The sequence below is a fragment of the Thalia democratica genome, chromosome 7 (genome assembly GCF_965202585.1).
Source record: "Thalia democratica chromosome 7, ktThaDemo2.hap1.1, whole genome shotgun sequence".
Classification (NCBI taxonomy): domain Eukaryota; kingdom Metazoa; phylum Chordata; class Thaliacea; order Salpida; family Salpidae; genus Thalia; species Thalia democratica.
This window is the reverse complement of record NC_139171.1, coordinates 58,469,339-58,490,755: the sequence shown is the minus strand read 5'-3', so window position 1 is coordinate 58,490,755 and position 21,417 is coordinate 58,469,339. Positions and strand designations below refer to the sequence as shown.

At 23.4% G+C, this 21,417-nt stretch overlaps 1 protein-coding gene across 1 annotated transcript; it reads left to right on the top strand.

Annotated features, from left to right (window-relative positions):
* Nucleotides 1-7,065: 7,065 nt before the first annotated feature.
* LOC145840813 (uncharacterized) lies at nucleotides 7,066-16,083 on the top strand. Its single transcript, XM_082948151.1, has 7 exons — nucleotides 7,066-7,144; nucleotides 8,793-8,868; nucleotides 10,387-10,507; nucleotides 12,845-12,925; nucleotides 13,223-13,357; nucleotides 15,194-15,277; nucleotides 15,445-16,083. Exons 1-7 carry the CDS (start codon nucleotides 7,070-7,072, stop codon nucleotides 15,554-15,556), a joined length of 684 nt encoding a protein of 227 aa, XP_082804277.1. The 5' UTR covers nucleotides 7,066-7,069; the 3' UTR covers nucleotides 15,557-16,083.
* The last annotated feature ends 5,334 nt before the right edge of the window (nucleotides 16,084-21,417 follow it).

The following is a 21,417-nucleotide window of genomic DNA, read 5'->3' as shown; positions in this document are numbered from 1 at the left end:
TTTGCAGTTTATAAAAACTGTTATTCAAGATAATGTTTCATAACAGCATATGCGTACTTAAATAACTTAATAACTACTAAGTTACACTATACTTAAATAAGGCTAATCATATAAAAAACAAATACGCCATTACTAGTTATTAAAGTCTGTAAGATGTAAATAGCGTTACTTATTAAAAAAAATTGTGAAGATAAGTTAATCCAACTTTAGCTGTTAATCTTTGTATATCAAAGTTAGATGTACAAAAACTTATTTTCTTACTCTAAATATTTCACACTAAATTGTTTTTATTTTGTAAAAGCATAAAATTATTGTTATACTTTTTATTGTTTTATAACATAGTAAAAAAATATTTATTTGCCGACAACAGGTTGTTAAAAAATAAAAATAAAAAGATACTTTTGGTATTAGTTTTTATCTTAACAGACTATTTTGTGCTTATTTAGCATGATTTACATATTGTCAGCTTAAATTATAAACTACTTTGTTTTTATTTATTTTTACGGATAAAACTTAATATATATACTGTTAATTTATATAGCTAACAAATAAATATTTGTCTTCATATTTTGCTTGTAGTCATGGTTTTTTATCTGTTATATTTTGTTTTTTAGATTACTAAAACAGTTTATGATTCTTAATGTTAGTTTATGTATAAAACTATATGAACTCTATTTCGTAAGTAAACTTCAAACTTATTTTTAAAAGTTTTGTTATAAAACTTAAACCGACTAATTTTAAACTTATACTTGTTATTACTATCAGTTTAAAACTTTTTTTTATCTTTTAGGTTTTATAACCTTAATACTTATGCCGAAGTCTGAGCATTTTTGATTAAAACTATTTACAACAAATAAAGTTTTTTTTTTTACAACTCTTGTTAAATAAATTTAATTCAATCGGTTTAGTACAAGATTTTAACTTGAGAATAAATTCTTTTAATAAATTTAAAAAGCTTTAAACTTGAAAACAACTGTTACCTAAATAGATTTAAACCTAAACAATTTTTTTGAAGAATTTAATAAATGTGAATTAGTTTTATTTTATTCTTTTTACAGGGCAAAACTTCAGTTTTGAATTTCATTACGTCAGATCTGTATTTAATCAAGTTACTTATTAATTTTAGCTTTAAAAAATTGTCAGTTATCTTTAAATTTTATTCCAATAAAATATTATTAATATTATTGGGTTTTTTAGTGAAAAATTATTTTAAACTTATTCTCTAGTGAAATTTTATTTTAATATAAAAAGTATAATTTACTTTTCTAACTAGTTTTAAAACATTATAACATCTTTTAAAGTTAGTTATACCAGCTTTTAAATAATTTATAATTTTATCAATTTTTTTGGGTTTGTTAGAAGAAAATGCACATACTTTACTTTAAAGTATGTTATCAAAACATCTATAAGTTTAAAAGACAATTTTAACTAATTGTTAGACCTTTGATGTTACTTTTGTTGATCAGATTTTTTGACTACAAAGTATGAAATGTATAATTAAATTGTTTTTAGTTTCTCCTTAAAGTTTATTTTGCCTTGTATAATCAAACAGTTGTTCACAATGGTATTTTTGAAACAGTTTAAAAGATTTTTTGAGTGTTTGTTTTGTTAAGTTTCGAAAAAAAAAGAAAAAATGACCTAGTTTTAGTTGTTTAGTATGTAAAAGAAAAATTATTTAGAAAGTGGTACCGGGCGGATTAATTTTGTAATAATGTTTAGAGAATTAATTTTTTGGCATATTGCACATAATATGAAACGTTACAAGAGTAAATTATACTTATTAGTCTGCTAAAAATTAGTTTGCAAGCACCATATTTATTTGATAGCTTTACTGTTATTTATAATTAGTTTAGGACAAAGTATCGGTTAAGTCACTGTCTACATTGTTGGAAACTGAAACACTTACATTAAAGAATATTTTAATTGGTTTACAAAACAACTTATAAACCAATTACAGTTTGAATTATTTCATGTGGAAAAAATTTAAGGGCTTATCTTCGAGTATCTGCTGTATGAATCATACAGTAAACTAAGAAGCTACTTTTGGAACTTTTCAAAGTGTTGGTAATGTAATATTTTTAGCAGCGTTTTTTTAAAAGTGCGTTAAAAAGTGCGGTTTAATAGTTCTAAGAACTACAACCTTTAAGAAATACAATTTTTCAAACACGCTAGATTACCTGACTTTAATCTCATAACTAAAAGTAATTTTATTTTATTAACAAATTGCAGCTCTATAAAATTTTTGTTAGCAGTTTTAAAACAACAAAAATTAATGATATTAAAAGCTTTATTTTAAATGTATAAATATTATAAAATAACTTACTTTGAAAGTTAACTACTGTTTTTAATTTTACATTATTTATGTGGTTTATAGACTATTATTCACCAATCGTCAATTTTTTAGATGTTTTTAAATGTAATAATTATAATACATTGCTCGGAAAAATACTGTTTATGCTGTATTAAAGCTGTTTACAATAAAAACATTGCATCTTTAAGCAATAATTGTAGCTGACACAAGTATCAAAATTCTAACTTTAACACTTACAATAAAATTCTAAATGTAATTTACTATCAAGATTAATATACCTAATTAAAACCAAATTTTCAAATTGATAAACTCTATCAATTTCTAATTAACCATTTTTAGTAAACTTAGGATTTAATTGGTTCAAAACAGATGACAGTCGTTAGTTTTTTTAATATTCAAGTTAATAAATTGTTTGATTAAATAGATTATTAACGACACGAATGTCCAAAAAATACTATTTACACACTCATAAACAATTTTCCATAAGTTTTGATATTTATATCTTTATGAACTATGTACAAAATTAAATAAACGTTTTAAAACTTTTAAGTAAATATTTTTTAAATCGAAATACTAAGTATACAGTTTACTGAGAATATATATGAATTTAATAGGTAAATTTGTTCTATCTATATTAAAAAATAAAAAAACAAATATTGTTTTGCTGTTTTTTGAAGTATTTACACATTGTACGCCATAAATGTTAAAAATAAATATTTGTGGCTTTTTAACTGAAATTTTGGCTTTGATCTCGCGAAAAGTCACAATTTAAAGATAAACTAAGCTAAAAAAGCTTATACACATTTAAAAAACATTAAATAGTTTTATATTTTTCTATGTAAGATGCTATTTTTAAAATTTAATTTCTTTATCACATACTAACAAAACGACTTTATAAAATCTCAAAAATTAAACATTAGTTTAAAATGTTTTGTACCATAGATGTTTACAAATTAACTAAGTCCATAAAACAAATTTTACTACATCTTTAACAGTATTTGACTAACTTTTAGGCATTTTGAAAATTTTTTTAAATTTTCAAACATAAATAAAAACCATTTAAATTTTTAGTAATATACCTTTCATTAAAAGTACTGGTTGTTAATTATAGTATGCTCTCAGTCTTAAATCTTATTTTAAAAACAAATGCCGTTTGCGGTTTAAATCAATAGAAATTAATTTCTTAGTTTTAAGCATCTTAAAAGTTAGGTATTTTTAAAAGCCTAAAAAATATCAAAAAATAGTTTTTTTTTATCGGACAAACCAGCTTTAAAACAACATTCAGTTATGTTTTTTTGTCTATTAAAAATATCCGACGAAGTCAACAAGTTTTAATTTGACATAAACGCTTTTTATTAGTTTATCAAATGTAAAACTCTAGTGATCTTAGTTTACATAAAGCTTTAGAATTTAAAAAAAACACTACCTACAGCAAAAAAGCTTTTTTTATTTGCTTTTTATTAGCCACGTTTTAAATTGTTTCTGTGAAATATTTTCAAAAAATCAACGTTTCTAATGATTTTATCAGCAAATAATTTATACATTATCTTGGAAACTTTTTTCTCCTAAGCCACACAAATAATGATAAAATTGGAATGTGTTTTTCCTTCTAAATGTATACTTTAAGTATTTGTTCCTTAAAAAAATCTACAAAGTTCTTTAACTACACTTAAGATATATAGTTTCGATTTAAACTAAAAGTTAAAATAATAAACTATCAGAGTAAAAAAACTGATAATTTTATATATTTCAAGTGTTATTGCATTAATATAAGTATAAAAATTAAGTATTAACTACTTCCAAATAAAATGATAATATTAAAGTATCGCATAGTTCATGACTTATTTTTTGTGCTTTTATTTATATTGAATTTACCAATTTTTTTTACTACACAAACCATGCAAAAATAGTTTTATAGGTAAATCAAATTGATGTCTTGTTGAATAAATATTCTATTTAAATTTAAGTCTAAGGGTTGGTATTTTACATTGTTTTTTAGCTTTTGGTTTTGAACTGAACAAGAGTCATACTATTTAAAAATAAAAAATTGGTTTATGTTATTTAAACTTAATGAAGTAAATCATTTATTTGTTTATTATTATTGTTATTTTAATTACTTACAATTGACATACACAGTTTTTTTGTTTTTTTTCCTTGTTTTTTTAATATGAAACTTTAATTCTATACCTAAAATCTCCTTCAAGAAATTTTAAAAACTTAAATATTTATGAAACTATAATAAAAACTCGAAACACTTGTTTATATTTTACTCTGAATAACTACTATTATGAAGATTTAAAAACAGTTAGTTTATTCTTTTAAGATAGTTCTTATTGATTTTATCATTTAAAAACAGAGTATTAAGTAAACCATTTTTGTTTTGTTATTACTTACTTGTAGTTTGTCATTAATGATAATTTATGTAAGGTTTTTCTTTTCATAAGATTGCAAAGCTTTTTAAATTTATATATATTTTTTTTGCTTTTATGCTTTACTCTTTATGTTTTTACTTTTAGTTTGTTATATAAAAATCCATACTTTTTCACAAGAATTTTATTTTTCAACATGAAATTCATTTTAATTTCAACTAAAACAACAAAAGTTTTGTCTCCGTTAAAAACATTTTACTGTTTTTTTTTTACTTTTTGTGTTTTTCTTTTACTTTCACGTTTTTTAGTGCAAAAGTAAAGAAATCGCTTTTACGATGAAACATTTAAAATATCAAATAAACTTTTAAATTCAGACTACATAGCTTGTAATTACAAAAAATCATGATATATGTTGTCTTCTGCTTAGCACGTTTCATTTTTACATGTCACAAAATGTTACAACATTTTATAAGTCACTAATGATTTATTATTAAACATTATTATGATATAATGTTACTTTACTGTGTATAATGTACAGAAAATTGGACATTTAATTTTAATATATATGGTCATTAGACTTTTGTAAAAAAATTAGGATGTTAATTTGTACTGTGAACAAATGTCAACAATATCCAAATAAAAATATATTTATTTAAAACTGTCTAATGATTTTTCTAGAAATTTATAATGCTATGCTAGTACCGAATCACAAAAACATTTGACATCATCTTAAAAATAATAGCATATCATAAAGAAGTTAAAAACTTAGGATCTGTAAAAAAAACAAAAATTTTAAAGAGACTTGTTGAAATTTTAATGTTTAAAAACTTATTTACTTTTACATACTTAAAAAATACTAATCTATGTTCGATTTCTATTTTATTTCAAAACCTCAGAATTCCTTTTTCAATAAATTTCCTTACTATTTTTTTACTTCAAAACTAAAAAGTGTTTTTACAGGTTTACAAACATGATTTTATTTTCATTTTAAATAAAAAAATTAATAATATATCTATATGTTATTCTTTTAATAATTTTAATAGTTATTGTAAGTGTTATGCTAGTTTTTACTGACTTATAACAGATTTTATTTTATTTTTTAATTCATTATTACAGTATGAATAATATTTTTTTGTTAATGTTGGGTTACTAAAATTTATAAAAGTTGAAGATTACTTACTTCTGGTGATTTGAACTTATTACACCGCTAAAAATTTATTATAATTTAACTGCATTAAATGTTAACCAAATGTTGTTTTGTTTATGCAGATTAAAATTTGACAGGTCTTTGACAGTAACTTGCTTTGCAACTAAATACATCGCTAACATTCTTTAGAAACGATTAAAAACACTAAAGTACTTATTTAACAGCTAAGTGTTCTAAGAGGTTAATGTGATTTTGTTTAATACATACATGCACATGTAATTGAAAATGTAAACAATCAATACACCTTGGTTCCTATATCAATTTTATAAGAACAATTTTCTATAAGGTTTCTATATAAATTTTTATTGTAAGAAAAAAATTTCATCAAAATAATTTTTTGTCGAAACTTTACATCTGTAAATTACACTTCGACTGTATTACCAAAAAATATTTTTTCTAAACAAAGGTTTACTTACGATTACAGTCACATCAAAATTTGTATTAAAAATATCTTAAACTATCCAAGGCAACCGAAAAGTTTCGAGAAGAAATGTTTTTACACTTAAATAATTTTAACAAAGTAAGCAACTAAACGACAAATTTTTATTAAGCTTTAGTTTTACCGGTCACATTTAACTATAAAACTATACATATACATATATATCTAACATTTGACAATAGACAAAACTACAAGCTTGTTTTGCAAATAATATTTACCTTTTACTCCAAGTTTTGTATGCAGTACAATTTAGAATATTTAAATAAATATAAATATATATAATATAAATAAAATTTAGAGGAATTTTGCACTGGACAATGAACTTGAATATTATTCATTTAAAATAAACAGTCATATTTTGCAAGCAACATTCATATAAAATGACCAAAACACCGTGTAGTATGAACTTTAATCATATTCTTTTGACATACATAAACAAGAATGCTTTTCAAGTAACATTTACTTTGAAGCGAAACGATCAAAACGCCGTGTAGTAGCAACTTATTATCAAATACTTTGCACAAGACAATGATCTTTAATCCTACTTGTTTAATATACACAAACACGATTTAAAATTAAAGTTTCTGCAAAACATTTCAAAGCGCGATGTAGTAGCGCAAATTGTGAAATATTTTCTACATGACAACGAACGATTACGTCTTCACAAGCGGGATGCCCCCAAGCGAGGTTTCCATGCTGTATATAACAGCATGCCCACATTGCAAATAAATCACCAATTCGACATGGGAGTTGGAAACTTGATGATGCTGCTCACCTTGTTGGCTTTCGCCGTCTGTGCCGTATATGCCGATGACCAAGTTTGTTTGATTTGACTTGTAAAGTTTATAAATTAAGAATACAGAATCTTTCTGGTAAAACTAGTAATGTTTACGAAATTATTGTATCAACATTATAATGATCCTAATTGTCATAAATGTAAAAAAAGCTTAAAAGTTTGTTTGATTGAACTTTTCTAAATATTTTGTGTGGACATTAATAATCATAATTGTTTAGGTTGTAAAAACAAATTAAAACAAGCTTACGTTTATTGATATCAAAAAAAATATAGCATACTAGTGTAATTTTCTGCTAAATGAAGTAGTTTGTTATTTTAATTTGTTGAAACTTTGTAAAATAAAAATCGAAAGGTTTGAGACTAAACAGTAATAAACTATACATAAAAAACTGATTTTAACACTTTTAAAATAAACAAAAAAAATGTTTTTAATACTTTTGTTATTGTAGTTTAAGTGTAATACTACTTTATATACTATTACTCTATAACTACTCTACTTTCGAACTGTTAATCTTGATGTAAGAATGAATAATAAACACAAAATTTTAAATGTCCAAACATCCCTCTAAGTTTTTTATTTCAATTTTAGATGTAATAACTTTATGTTGCAATTCAAAATGATTTTTTACACAAGATATTGTAGCGTTATTCATTTTATTAAGAATTCTTAATTTCTGTGAAACTTGCTTCTATTGACATAAATACTAAAATGATACTATTAAATGTTATAAAAGAATTTTGTAATGTAAACAGTTATAAACTTAAAAAGACATTGGTGAGAAGTTGTTATTATTCTAGCTAGATAAACTAAGCGGTAAAAACTTTATTGTTTGTACTTTTTTAAATAAAAAATGTTTAAACTATATACAATAAACATAACTGTTATTAAGGCTAGTAAAAATAGTTGTTTTTACTAACAAAAAAATTTATAAACATTATGATCAAAATTACTGAGGTTAATATAACTTTGCTAACAATTGCAAAAAGTTTCTTTTATCAAAATGTAGTTTGGTAAAAAAGCGTATTATTAAAACTTATCATGTTAAAGTTTACTGTTTTAGGTTATATATTTCAACAAGCATCGAAACAAAGAGAAAGGCTCAAAAATACTCAACGTTGACTAATAAAATTTAATCATTATTTTTCTTTTAAAGCAAAGTTACGATTTTATTATTTACAAAATGTACTTATAAATTAATAAATTATAATTTGAGTGCATTCCGCGGTAAAGTTAAAAAACCACAAATAATACAAACCGTTTTAGTTACATGTGTTTACATTCGTTCTTGCGGGTAGCATAAACATGTAGCAATAGTTCAAGAAGCAGATTAAAATGAAAATTTAATTAATTTTTTAATTGATCTTATCATCAAAACAAAATTAGATTAGGCTTTATCTGATAATTTATATGCGTTTTACTTAAAGATGAATAAAAAAATTGTAGTTTATCGTAATTATAAATTAAAGCTATCAATTTTTTTCTTCTTAGAAATTTTTTTAAATTAAGAAAAACACTTAATTCAAACTTAATTTTTAATAATAAAAAGGACAAAGTAAAGTAAAAATTAACTTTTTATTTTTTCTCTTATTTTACTTACATTTCTGTAAAACTTTTAAATTGAATAAAATGCTTATATTAAAACTATATGTTTCATTCAACACTTTTACAGGCTTCAACAGAAAAACCAGAAACAACAACTATCAAAAGAAAAGTTGCTAATTTTGAATACAAAGTGTCGCAAGGATGTTAGTTTATTTAAATATTCGTGTAAGCAACAATTAATCTTTTCAAATAAAACTTACAAATTACAAAACTCAAAACTTGAAACCGTACTCTAGGCCTGAAATTCCAGTATAACATTTTTCTTTCAATTTAAAATAAATATAACGTAAATTCAAACATACTTTTAAAAATTTTGAAGAAATTGTTTTAGTATATTTAACTTAAAGTAAAATTTAAAGTTAAAACAAAATAAGGGTTGGGAAGTAACTGTCATTTCCCAATCATCACCAAAACTAAAATATTTTTCCATACTCATTTTGTTGAGTAGGAAATGAAAAAGATTTCAAAAGGCACATTTTACTGAAAAGCAACTAGCTTGCTAAGTTTTATAACTTCTATTTAAATGTCATTTATTAAAAACTTAAATGATTCTTAAAAGTCATTTAGGTTTATATGAGTGTCAAACTTTTTTAAACTATGTTTTCAATTTAAGTTAACTTTTTTTTATTAAAGCTTTGAAAATATAAGGTATAATATTTCTCTAAAAAACATAGTTATGTTTGTTTATACATAATGTGGATTAAAATTTGTATTAGTGGTTTGTATTTTTTTCAGTAGTATATCCATTTTAACTATTTTTTACTGTAGTGTTTTAGGTGCTTAATTTAGTTTAATTTGCTTTTATAATAGAAGTATTACTGGTTAATCCATCCGAATTTATTTAAATTAAAAATATAAAAAGCTTTATGCATTAGTTAAGTTCATTTTTCTTCTCTGCCAAGACAAACAGGATTATCTTTCTAACTTACTGCGCGAAAATAATACTTTTTATCTAATGTGCACAAAACTTAAAACGTTATTGAAAAGTTGTTGTTTTTTAAACTTACAATAAAAACGCTTATAAAAACACTGTGGTCTTAAAAACAAATTAATTCAGTTAACTGTATTCAAATTGTTACAAGCGAATATTTTTAGTACGTTTTCACGCTTTCCATAATACGCAACAGTATTTTGTTCTGTTTAGCTAGTTAAGTTCTGGAGAAACTATTATAACTCATGCATTTTAACAATTGAAAACACCTACCTAATTTGTTGAAAAAAAAGACGTTTGCACTTTATATAACTAAAATATTATAAATAAATTACAATAATTGCACTAAGAGGTAAAAGTACACAACCGACTTATACTTTTACCAAACTGCTAAATAAAAATAATACCTTGTTAGAGAGAAGAAACTTTGGACACGATATAAGTATAGAAATTTCGAAAAAAACTAATAAACATAAACAACCGACATATTTTTTTCTAAATGTCAAGTACACCTACTACTTTGTTTAAAAGAAAAGACTATGCACGAAATACAACAATGTAAAATAAAATAAAAACCAACTAAACTTTAATAACATTATTTCATATTTTCCTACAGTCGAGTACACCTAATACCTTATTAGGAAGAAAAAACTGTGAACTCGATACATCAATGTTAAATAAAATAAAAACAAACTAAACTTCACAAATATCAATTCCTAATTTCTTGCAGTCGAGTACACGTACTACCTTATAAGGAAGAAGAGGTTGTGGACACAAGCGCAGAGGATCTGTAGGATCCACTTCAAAGGAGAGCTCGCATCGCATGGACTCGAGAGTCAGTTGGGAAGACAGTGAGTTGCTTAATAATTACTCAAATAACAAAATATGAAGAATGTTGTGTAAAAAAAGTGAATGGTATTTGATTACTTTAAGTTAACTGTGAAGTTCTGGACTTGAGAGCCAGTTGGGAAGACAGTTAGTGTTTTGTTGTTTAGTAATTACTTAATTTGTTTTAAAATTAAAGTCATAAGTCTACTATAGCTTTTACCTATGTAAATAACAATCAATGTTTTTTTTAAGGTTTTTATATACTTTCACTGCTTTTGTTAGTGTTTTGTTGTTTGATGATTACTCAAATAATAAAATATGAATAATACTGTGTGAAAAACTTAAATAGTGTTTGATTAGTTTGAATTAACTGTGAAGTTCTGGTCTTGATTGTTTTGTTACTTAATAATTACTTAAATTATTTTAAAACTAAAATCATAAGTCTAACATAGTTTTTAGTAAATAACAATCAATGTTTTTTTTGAAGTTTTAATATACTTTCACTGCAACTTATCATAAACTTACTTATGACATTTGAAGTAAACCACTTTTAAAGTAAAAACAACAAATTTTAGAAAGCTAATAAAGTAATTAGGTAGCTGTAAAAAGCCAATCAACAAAAATTCAATTGATGTAAAATAGAAACTAGCGAAAAAAGCAAACATTTTAAAATTACAAAACAAAATAGTTAATTAAATAAAAAAATATGAAGAATGTTGTGTAAAAAAGTGAATGGTGTTTGATTACTTTAAATTAACTGTGAAGTTCTGGTCTTGAGAGCTGTACCAGATAAACATATTGTTAGATAGTTTTTACTTGAATAATTGCTCACTCAAAGTTGTTAAATATTTTAATATTTAAATTATAATTTAGTCTAGTTTCTCAAATCTAAAACCAGCATTAAAAAGCAGCTTGTTTGGTTTGTGTTAAATTTAAAGTTTTTAATAAAGCTAATTAATTTATTTAGATTAGTTTGAAAATATTAAATTAAACTTATTTATAAAACTTTAATTTCAAAGCTTAAAACATATACCAACCAAAACTGTAAGAAACCCTGTGGTTTAATGTTTCAAAACTTTAATTGAACAAGACTTATTAATCTTAGGTATAATAACAACCAGTTAGTTTAAAGTTTTATAGTATAGGTTTTTCACTTCGGTCATTAAACTTACTTTAACCTCAAGGTAGCTTTTAATTAAAAATTTAAGGTAAGTTATTTTAATTAAAAGGATTATATTTAACAATATTATGGCATAAACTTCATGCTTTTAGTAAAAAACCTTTACTTTATTTTCATATCAATAACTTGCGGTTATTTACAAATTTCTAAAAATAAACTTCAACATTAAATTTATTTTGTGGTTTTGTTTTTTTCGCTTTAATTAAAAAAATTCAGTGTTAGAAAACTATAAATTTTTTGATAATAGAAGCTTGTAAAACAATATATTTACAAAAAAAAAAACGGTAGTTTTTTAAACGTAGAACATGGTTTACTTATAGTTATTACTGAACAAATTTAACTTTTATTAAGTAAGGTACTACAATTACATTAAAAACTATATATTTTCTAAATTTCGTTTTTATTGTTACGTTTGTTTTTTGTTTATACAATTCGCTGCTTTAGTTTTTGTTTTTTAGAATTTATTTTGCAAAAAGTTATTTTTTTTTTTTTTTGTTTTATTAAATAAATAAAGTCTGTATAATTATTTTTCTAAATAAAACCTAAATTATACAGTTTTTAATGTGTCACTTACCATTTTGTAAATAATGTTTTGAAAATACAAAGATCAATATAAATTTTTCAATGTTACAACATTTAGCTTATAAATACGTTACTTCAATACCATTTAAAACATAGCATACCTTCAAACGTTAAAAATGATATATATTAATTTAGTATCAGACAAAACACAGTTTAGTTTTATATTTTATCACATGTGCTGTTTCTTACAATCTTTGAAATAGCGTTTGTGTATTAGATTTTTTTTAAAGAAATTTTAGAACTTTACAAAAGTTAAAGATGTTATGACGTAGTAATTGTTTTGATGTTAAAAGTTTTAGTACAGCTAGCTTATATTGGTTATACGCTGTATTTCTAATTGTAATTAGTTTACGAAGTAATGGATTTTGAAAAAAATTGGTTTTAGTAACTGGTATATAAAAAATTCATTAAAATACGAATAAAAACATAATACGAGAAAAAATTATAGAACTGTTTATGTACGCGGCCTAGTTTTACTTGAACTTTAAATTAGAATAATTCAGCTTGGTAAGAACAAACAACTAAAAATTTTTTTATAATAAGCTGTTGAATAAACTAAGTCATAACATCACCATATAATAAAATGTGTTTACAACAGGCAACTGCTGCAGGACTTTAGTAACGATAAAGACATCACAGAGGCTTGGTTGGGATTTCAAAGGAGAAAGGGTGTATGGAGGTGAGTATATATATATGTATAAGGACAATTAAAATAATAAATCATAACAAACAATTTTCATGGTGAAGGTGAGTGTATTAATATAATAAACAAATGAATAAAAACAAATATTTTTCGGAGGTAGGTACATTCACGTTTACAAAATTATTATAATAAATGTTGTTAAACAACTTTTGCTGTAGAAGTGAGTACATACCTATATAAATCATGTAAAAATAATATTAAATATTTTAACTGGGGAGACGTGTTTATACAATATAAATTTAAACAAAAATTAATAAATGATTATATAAATAGATGGGAGTGGGAGAGAGCTGACGGAAATCCGTTGGGAAGATCCGAATCACTGGACGGGTGGCTGATGACGAGGAAAATTAGAGGATTCAACTATGTCCTCGTACATCTGTATGATCCGTTGTTGAATCTTCCCAAGTTTGTTTTTTACAAAAATTTGAAACAAAAACTTTAATAAAAATTAAAAAGGTTTCAATTATGTCCTCGTACATCTGTACGATCCGTTGCTGAATCTACCCAAGTTTGTTGTTCATAAAACTTTGAAATTAAAACTATAATGAAAATTAAAAATGGTTCAATTATGTCCTCGTACATCTGTATGATCCTTTGTTGAATCTACCCAAGTTTTTAATTTGCAAAACTTTAAAGTTAAAACTTAAATAAAAATTAAAAGGGCTAAAATTATGTGCTTAACAATCTTTATGATCCGTTATTGCATAACCCCAAGTTTTTTCTTAACAAAACTCTTAAATTTTTTTAACTCTTTCTGAGAAATAAGGGTTTAATGTTTAGAGTTTAGAACAAATTCAAAATGAGGAATTAAGGAACACAGTACACAGTCACTTAATTTTTGAATTTTAAAAATTTGTTTATGTTTCGCTGTATTTCTTTTCTAAAATGTTTATTGAATGTAGGTCTAGCTTTAAAAATATAATATAACTCAACGTTAAGAGGAATCTATTGCGTACTTTTCATTTGATCCGTTATTGAATCTTTTTAAGCTTGCATTTTGTTGTTTTTTAGATTGCCAGGGTTAAACTACGTATCAATGTATCAGTAAGATCCACGGTTTAATATTCCATGTTTTATGCGTTTTTGTTTTTTTTCTGTAAACGTAAAAGAAAGAGGATTCGCTTATGCTTATCACTTATATGATCCAATGAATAACTTAGTAGGTTTGGAGCGAGAGTTTTAAACTAAAATTACCTACTGGTGCATTTATTAAAAACTGTTATTATAGTTGATATGTGAGAATTGTTTTAGTAGGATTAGGGTCCAGAACTTGGGTGATAAGTTATAACTTTCTAAACTATGATTTGAAGTTAAACGGCTTTAACTACATACTGGTTGTGCGTAAACATTCTAATATTTGTTCGGTATAATATTTTTTTTTATTATTAGGTTATTTATTTATACTTTAAAATGTAGATATTTAAGGAACTATTTGAGTATATTTATAAATAAAGTTACATTCTTTTACGATAAAATTTAAAGTTACTTGATCTAACTTATCAATCTAAAATGAAAAGGTGAATTTTTTTAAATAATTTATCAAATAACCGAAAACAAAATACAAGAGGCTAAAATTTATACAATTTAAATTGATAATGTTTTATTTTTATAAATTGAAGTAAAAGCTGTTACATAGTAAAACTTTTAAAAAAACAATTCAATGACTTAAGCTGCTTTGAAAAAGTAAGTTACAAAAAGTTTATATTTAACCACAAATAAAACATCAAACAACCTCAAAAACACTTAAGTTGACCGCTCAAGGACAATTTAATTTCAAAAATTCCGAACGAACCATACAAAACGATATTTGTAAGTTTTAAAGTGAAGCAAATGTTAAGAAGTTGCAAAAAAGTAATTGTAGAAACTATTGATAAAAAAGTTCAATATATAAGCTTAATATTTTTTTAAGAGTAACAACTAACACTTAACCATTTTTAAAAATGTTTACTAATTGTTATTTTAAAGCACATGAAATATCGAATTTGGAAGTAAAATAAAAAACATAAAACAGTTAGAAGTAAACAAAAGTAATCAACAGTATAAAAATCAATACCGTAGTAGCTTATACCAAAACTACAACGACTTAATAAATTAAAAAATAAAAATATAAAGAGAATAAATAAAAATAAATACTTCTTTAACATTATAAGAAGCACATACCGTAGTAGCATCCACAAAAAGTACAACCACAAATTAAACTTTAAATATAGGTACAAACTATAATAAATATTTATTTAACAGCCTCAGGTCAACATACAGATCTAGCATCTTTCAAGTTTACAATCATTACGAGAGGAGGACCAAGACTTCAGCCAAGCAGAGGAGGTGCTTGATTTATCATTTAAAATAATATATATTATTAGTATCTAATGCAAATTTTAGTTCTGTTTCTTAAAGTACTTCATCTACATTAACATTCGCAATTGCAATAATTATTTTTACGTACTTTATCTGTTATCCATTATAATAAATGTTTAATTTTAAATTTTAAGGTATTTCATCTGTGAGAGGAAGAACTCTAACAAGATCGTTCATGTTGAACAAAAGAAGAAAAAAGATTTCGATTACGCGGTTGTCGGACCCGACTCTGCAAAAGATGATTAAATTAAAATTAACTAGTTTATGGTATTTAAGTATATTTAATTTTTCTATAAAGTAAAAACAGTTAATCACTAATGTATTGTTTACTAGTTACTATTACTTTCGCACCAGACGTTTAGTTTGATTCCATAAATGACTTAAATTGGTTATTTAAACTATTTAAGTAAAGTTTATATTAACTAAATTTATTTCTTAAACCATTTTCAGTTTTGTAAATAGTTTTATTGTTAAAAAGATTAAAAACGCTCACAGAAAATATTTCGTTGAACAAATTTTTTTTCTACTTAATCAATTATAGACATTCAATTGCAGAATTATTTTTACTTATACCATGAGTTTTTGCGAAATTGTATAATTTAATTATTTTGTTAAAAACTCATTCAATTTTTGTAACTACTAGTTAATAAAAATATTCAAAAACTGTAAATGTCTTAATACTTTTTCAACGAATGATTCATTGTCAGAATATCTAATAATTTTGAGTTTTTTCTAGTACTTATAGTGACAGGTTTTTTTTTTCTGTTTTTAGCCATCATGAAGTACTTGCTTTTGTTTTAAAAATCGTTTATTAACGTTAAATAAGAATAAAGTTTTTTTGTTTATTTTGTCTATAGTGCTATGAACATTTTTTAATTGTATATTCAAATCGTAAGTTGTAAATGATTTTTTTCAATGTTTTGCCAAAGATTAAAAAATTACAACAAATCTAAAATTTTCTTACCTATTCTTTTAGATATTTTTTGCAAGTTACTTGAAGTCTTTATGAGTATTTTTTTTTACTGCGTTAGGTTGAACGTACAAGTCTAAGCAAGTTTTATAACATGCCTTTTTCTTTGATACGACTGTTTGTCTTAGGTTTGTAATAGTAAAAAGATAAAGCTTTCAAACAATATATTTATAAAATTTTAATAAGGTGACATAGTTTATAGTATTTTCAAAAAGCTATAAAAGTGTTTTAAATTACATTTGACTACACTATAAATTAACCGGTAAGCGTAAATATTGTTTTACTAATATTTTAAATTATTTACTAAACAAAACATAATTTAATTAATTTAAAGCTTTAAAACTTTTATAAAGCCAAAACTAAATCGAAAAGTTTTAGAAGTTTAATTTTTTTTAAGTGTGTTTGCTAAAGCAAGGTTTCCATCACATTTCCTAATTTTTATTTTTTGTTTCTGTGCATTATCTTTGTTCATCTTTGAACACAGGTAAAAGTATATTTTTATGTTTGATTTAAATATTATTATTTCCTTTGATAAAACTTAAGCTGAATTTATTGAGTTTTTTTAGGTTTAATATTTAATTTAAGTTTCAGCACTTCAACTTACGTAAGTAATATACACAGATAAAAATCTTATCAGCAATTTAAAAACCGCTTGAGTTTTAAGATTTTTGTGCTAAAACTTTAAAATAGTAATGGTTACGAAAATTACTTAGGCAAACTTCTTCTAATACGATAAAATTAATTAAATAAACGGTATATTAATAATTTAATTTAAAAATAGTTTTTTAAATAATAAGTTTTTAAACTAGTTTTCCATAATTTTACCATTTTCTGTAATGCTCTTATAATCGTTATCGTTTATTGCTAGATTATTTATAACTTCATTAAATAAAAATTTATTTAAAAAATCTTTCATCAAATTTTTTTCAGAATACAGTAAATTATAAGTGATATAGGTTTATTGTTAGATAAATCATAAAAATTTTATTTTTATACTTGATTTGATAATAGGTTAAAGCTTTAAAATTGTTGTTATGCATATTCTAGTTTAAACAACGTAAGTACTTTTAAACAACATATAATAACTAAAATATAATACTTTTTGTTTAATTTTACGTCAAAGGAGAAAAAACGTATAGACTTTTTAAGGTAAAGTTAATAACAAACATGTAAGAGTTCAATAAAACAATATTATACTGTTTTTTTTTTTTAATTTTTATATAACAAAAATTTCTAAACAAAAGTTTTATTTCTAGGTGAGCAAGTCTTCAAAGATAAATTACTTTTATAGTTTAAAACTTGGTAAAATGAACTGTTTGGGTAATACTGTAAATCACAAAAAATTTAAATTAGAGCTAGTTATAAAAATCATCGGAATATTTTTATACATTTTTTAACAATCATAAAAGCTGTATAATTTTACACCGAATTTTTTTTGTTTTTTTAATTACTAAAATTAAAGACAAACTTATAAAAAACTCTTTTGCTCCACCTTACGAATAAAATAAAAATCTTTGTGGCGTTTTTGTCAAAAAAAAAATTATTAATGAAAGCCTCATTTCAATTAGAATATTTTTCAAAACGAAAAGTTTAAAGTAAATAATTTTGGTGTATTTATTGAAAGTTTGTTTTTCAGCTTTTATAAATGCTTGCTTCAAAATTCTTTGTTTCTCTTTGGAAACAAAATAAAAAGCAATTATCTAAGATATTTTAAATATTACCTCACAAACTTAACAACATTTTTTTATCTTTTCATATTAAGCTTTTGTTAAAATTGAAAAATAATTATAAGTTGTACTTACTAGCTAGTGAATCAATACAAAATATTTTTAATTAAGACATTTATTATGCTCATAGATTTTGATTAGTAGTACATAAAGAAACTAAACTTTCTATTTTAATTTTTTATTTAAATATGATTTATTAAACAACTTATGAATAAATGCAACTTGCTGATCAAAAATTGCTACAAAGTTTGTTGTAACTATTACATTTATGCTTTTTTATTTAATACAAATAAATTTTATCGAACGCCTAAATTACAGTTTTAGTTGAAATGCGGAAAAACTTTCACGTTATTTTCAATTTTTTATTAGTTAACATAATGCACTTTAAAACAAACTACTTATTTATTTTACTATATCCATAAAACTTGCAAAGTTTTACAGACATGTTATACTTTTAATTATAAGAAAAACTATGACAAATTTAACACATATTTGGGTGAGTTATACTGTTTTCTTATCTTATATATTTATTTGAGTGAGGTTTTCAATGATAGACCTTATTACTTATAGTTCATTACAAAATATTTTACTATTAAGTTGCACAGCTTTACTCTAAACACATCTAAATAATTAAGACATTTAAAAATCTGTTTTGTAAAACAATAAACTAGATAATAGTCTATTAACGTTAATCACTCTTAAGTTTAATGATTTTTTAAAACATGCTATAAACTTATCCGTAAAAAAGACACAGCGTGTTTAATAATAAGTTAATAAAACTTTATTTGTGTTGTACTAACACCACAAAAAATGTCAGTCAGGTTAAAATTTTGTGTTTGTCGATAAATCACTACGTATTAAAGTTTTCTTTATTTATTAGTAGATTTTAATACATGCTAAAAATTTTAAGCTATACAATATATTATCACCTATCGAACTAAGTTTTAATTTTATTCGTAAAGTGTTGCAAAAGAGCATCTTTAAAAGGCTTTTAATCTATTTTATTTTTATTTACTTCTTAGACGCCATGAGAAAATAAGTCCATGTTTTAGCACGTATTACTAATTTTACGAATTAGTTGTTTTCATCAAATTGTATACTATTATAGAAGTATATACTTAAAAAATGTTTTAAGTATTTTAAAAAAATAACAGAGCTTATAAAACGATAAAAAGTGTTCAAAATCAAATAAACATGGCAACTTCAGTGAACTCTAGCAACATTAATAAAATTGATGATAAAAAAATAACTAGTTAAGAAAATGCATAATTAAATAACTATAATTTCGGAAGTGAATTTGCTGCTGTACGTTTGAAAATGTTTAACATTGATTCTGTTTAATTTAGATACAGTGTTATTTTATTTCTTGACAAAATTTTAAGGCTGTTCTTCTTTTTATAAAACAAAAAATGAGAACTAATGCAACTTGTTAAACCAGATCGTTAACGGAAACATAATATTTAAAGTAATCACTATTTAAAGAATAAGACTAAGCAAACTCAGAAATTTAGTTTTGTCAGCAGTTTTTTAATAGAAGGTTGTACTGTAGGATTTTTGAATAGATGGTCGATTAACAATGATTTTTAATAACGTAACAATATTACTATGCAAATAAATAACAAAGCTAAAGTTAAAAAAGTCTTACTTTTTATTTACTTTAGTAATTGATTGTTAATCATATGCAAGTTCTATCACTCGAACCGTACTTAACAAGGTGTGTTACAAAAGTTTTGTTTAGTTAACAAAAAAAAAAACAGTTATGCTAATTCTATAACTTTTATTACAATAAAATAACTTAGTGATTGCTAACTTTAGAAACCAAACACTAAACAACATAAACAACTTGTAAATTTCTGTACTACAAATACGAATTAAAAAATAATACTTAACTTTTTTTAACAAAAGAAAGAAAGATATAACTAAACTTTTACTTTGATTAAACTAAAGGTAAATTTCTACAACAAACAATTTTGTTAAAAAATCTTTGTTAATGTTATATTACTGTCATTTATACTTAATTAATGTTTCATAAGTTATAAGGAAATTTTTAAAATTTTTAAGTAAACTATTTATTGAAGTTATACACTGAAAGTTTTATGCAAAAGTATAAGATAATTCAACAATCGCTTCTTATAACAAGGTAATCAAGGTTTTATTATAATAAATTTGACTATCGGTTAACTGACTTAAAAAAATTAACTCTGTCTAAAATAAGTTTTTTCTTTTGTTCATTGATATTTTACTAGTTGTATATGTTGTAAGTATCGTATTAAAACTAAATATGTGAAAACAATTATTTGTTCGGTATTAATCCTGCTAAGTAGTTTATATGTACAAATTTGATTTTTAACAAAAGTTAAATCTCTAACTAACAGTTATTATAAATCGAACGATGTTATTTTCACAATAAAACTGTGTTAGTTTTTTTAATAGAAAGGTTGTACTATAGCAGTTTTATGAGTAGATGATCGATTAGCAATAATTTTTATGACGTTACGATAGTACTATGCACACAAATAACAAATTTTAAGTTAACAAAGTCTTACTTTTTATTTACTTTAGTGATTGTTCGTAAATAATATGCAAATCTGACCAATCGAAAATTACTACAAAAGCTGTGTTACATAAGTTTTGTTTACATATAAATTTGTTTATTAGTTATGAAAAAAGTATACACTACAACTATATTGTATAAGTTTTGTGTTAAAACTATATATACAAAAATAGTTGTTTATTTTTGTAAGTTACTCTGCTAAATAGTTTTCATGTTTAAACTTGGTTTTCAACTTAGCAAGATTTAAATCAGTAATAGTTGTTAATAGTCGAACGATCTTGTTTTCACATGAAATTGCGTTAAAGAACTATGTATTTATTGTAAACAAAACTAACAGTTTTAGTTCTTGTTAACTACCCTTCAGTTGACCATTCGTGCCTTTTAGACTCCTACCCCTAAATATATATATATATAACTTATAAGTATTAAAATAAACATTTTACTTTTCTACACACAGCTTTTAGGTTTTTCTGGAAGTAAAAGATATTCTAACATACTATTAATTACTAGTTTTCTATCTCTTTTTATCTTTAGTTTAAGATATACTTTCAAAATTTAAGTTTTTTTTAATCAATTATAAAACATTTATAAAAACTAACTATCAAGTTTGATTTTTTAGCACACTCAAACTTCTACAATAATTTTTCAGCTCTAAACCTTTAACTTAGGTTATTTTGAGTTTTAAGGACATGATAATTAAAAGCAAAAGTTTTTAAACTAACTAATTGTATCTTAAAAGCTAAAAACAGCAAAAAAAAGTAATAAAAAAGCTAATAACAGTATGTTTCTTTTTAGTTAATAAACAACAAAAACCGTGAAACCACATTGACTAAAAAGAAAGGTAAAGAAAATTTGT

What these genes read in the sequence shown, in the direction of transcription:
- LOC145840813 (XM_082948151.1), top strand. Translation starts at nt 7,070, where the DNA reads ATGGGAGTTGGAAACTTGATGATGCTGCTCACCTTGTTGGCTTTCGCC. An exon ending in ATACAAAGTGTCGCAAGGAT is followed by an intron (nt 8,869 to 10,386) that starts GTTAGTTTATTT and finishes AATTTCTTGCAG; the next exon opens with TCGAGTACACGTACTACCTT. An exon ending in GAGAGTCAGTTGGGAAGACA is followed by an intron (nt 10,508 to 12,844) that starts GTGAGTTGCTTA and finishes TGTTTACAACAG; the next exon opens with GCAACTGCTGCAGGACTTTA.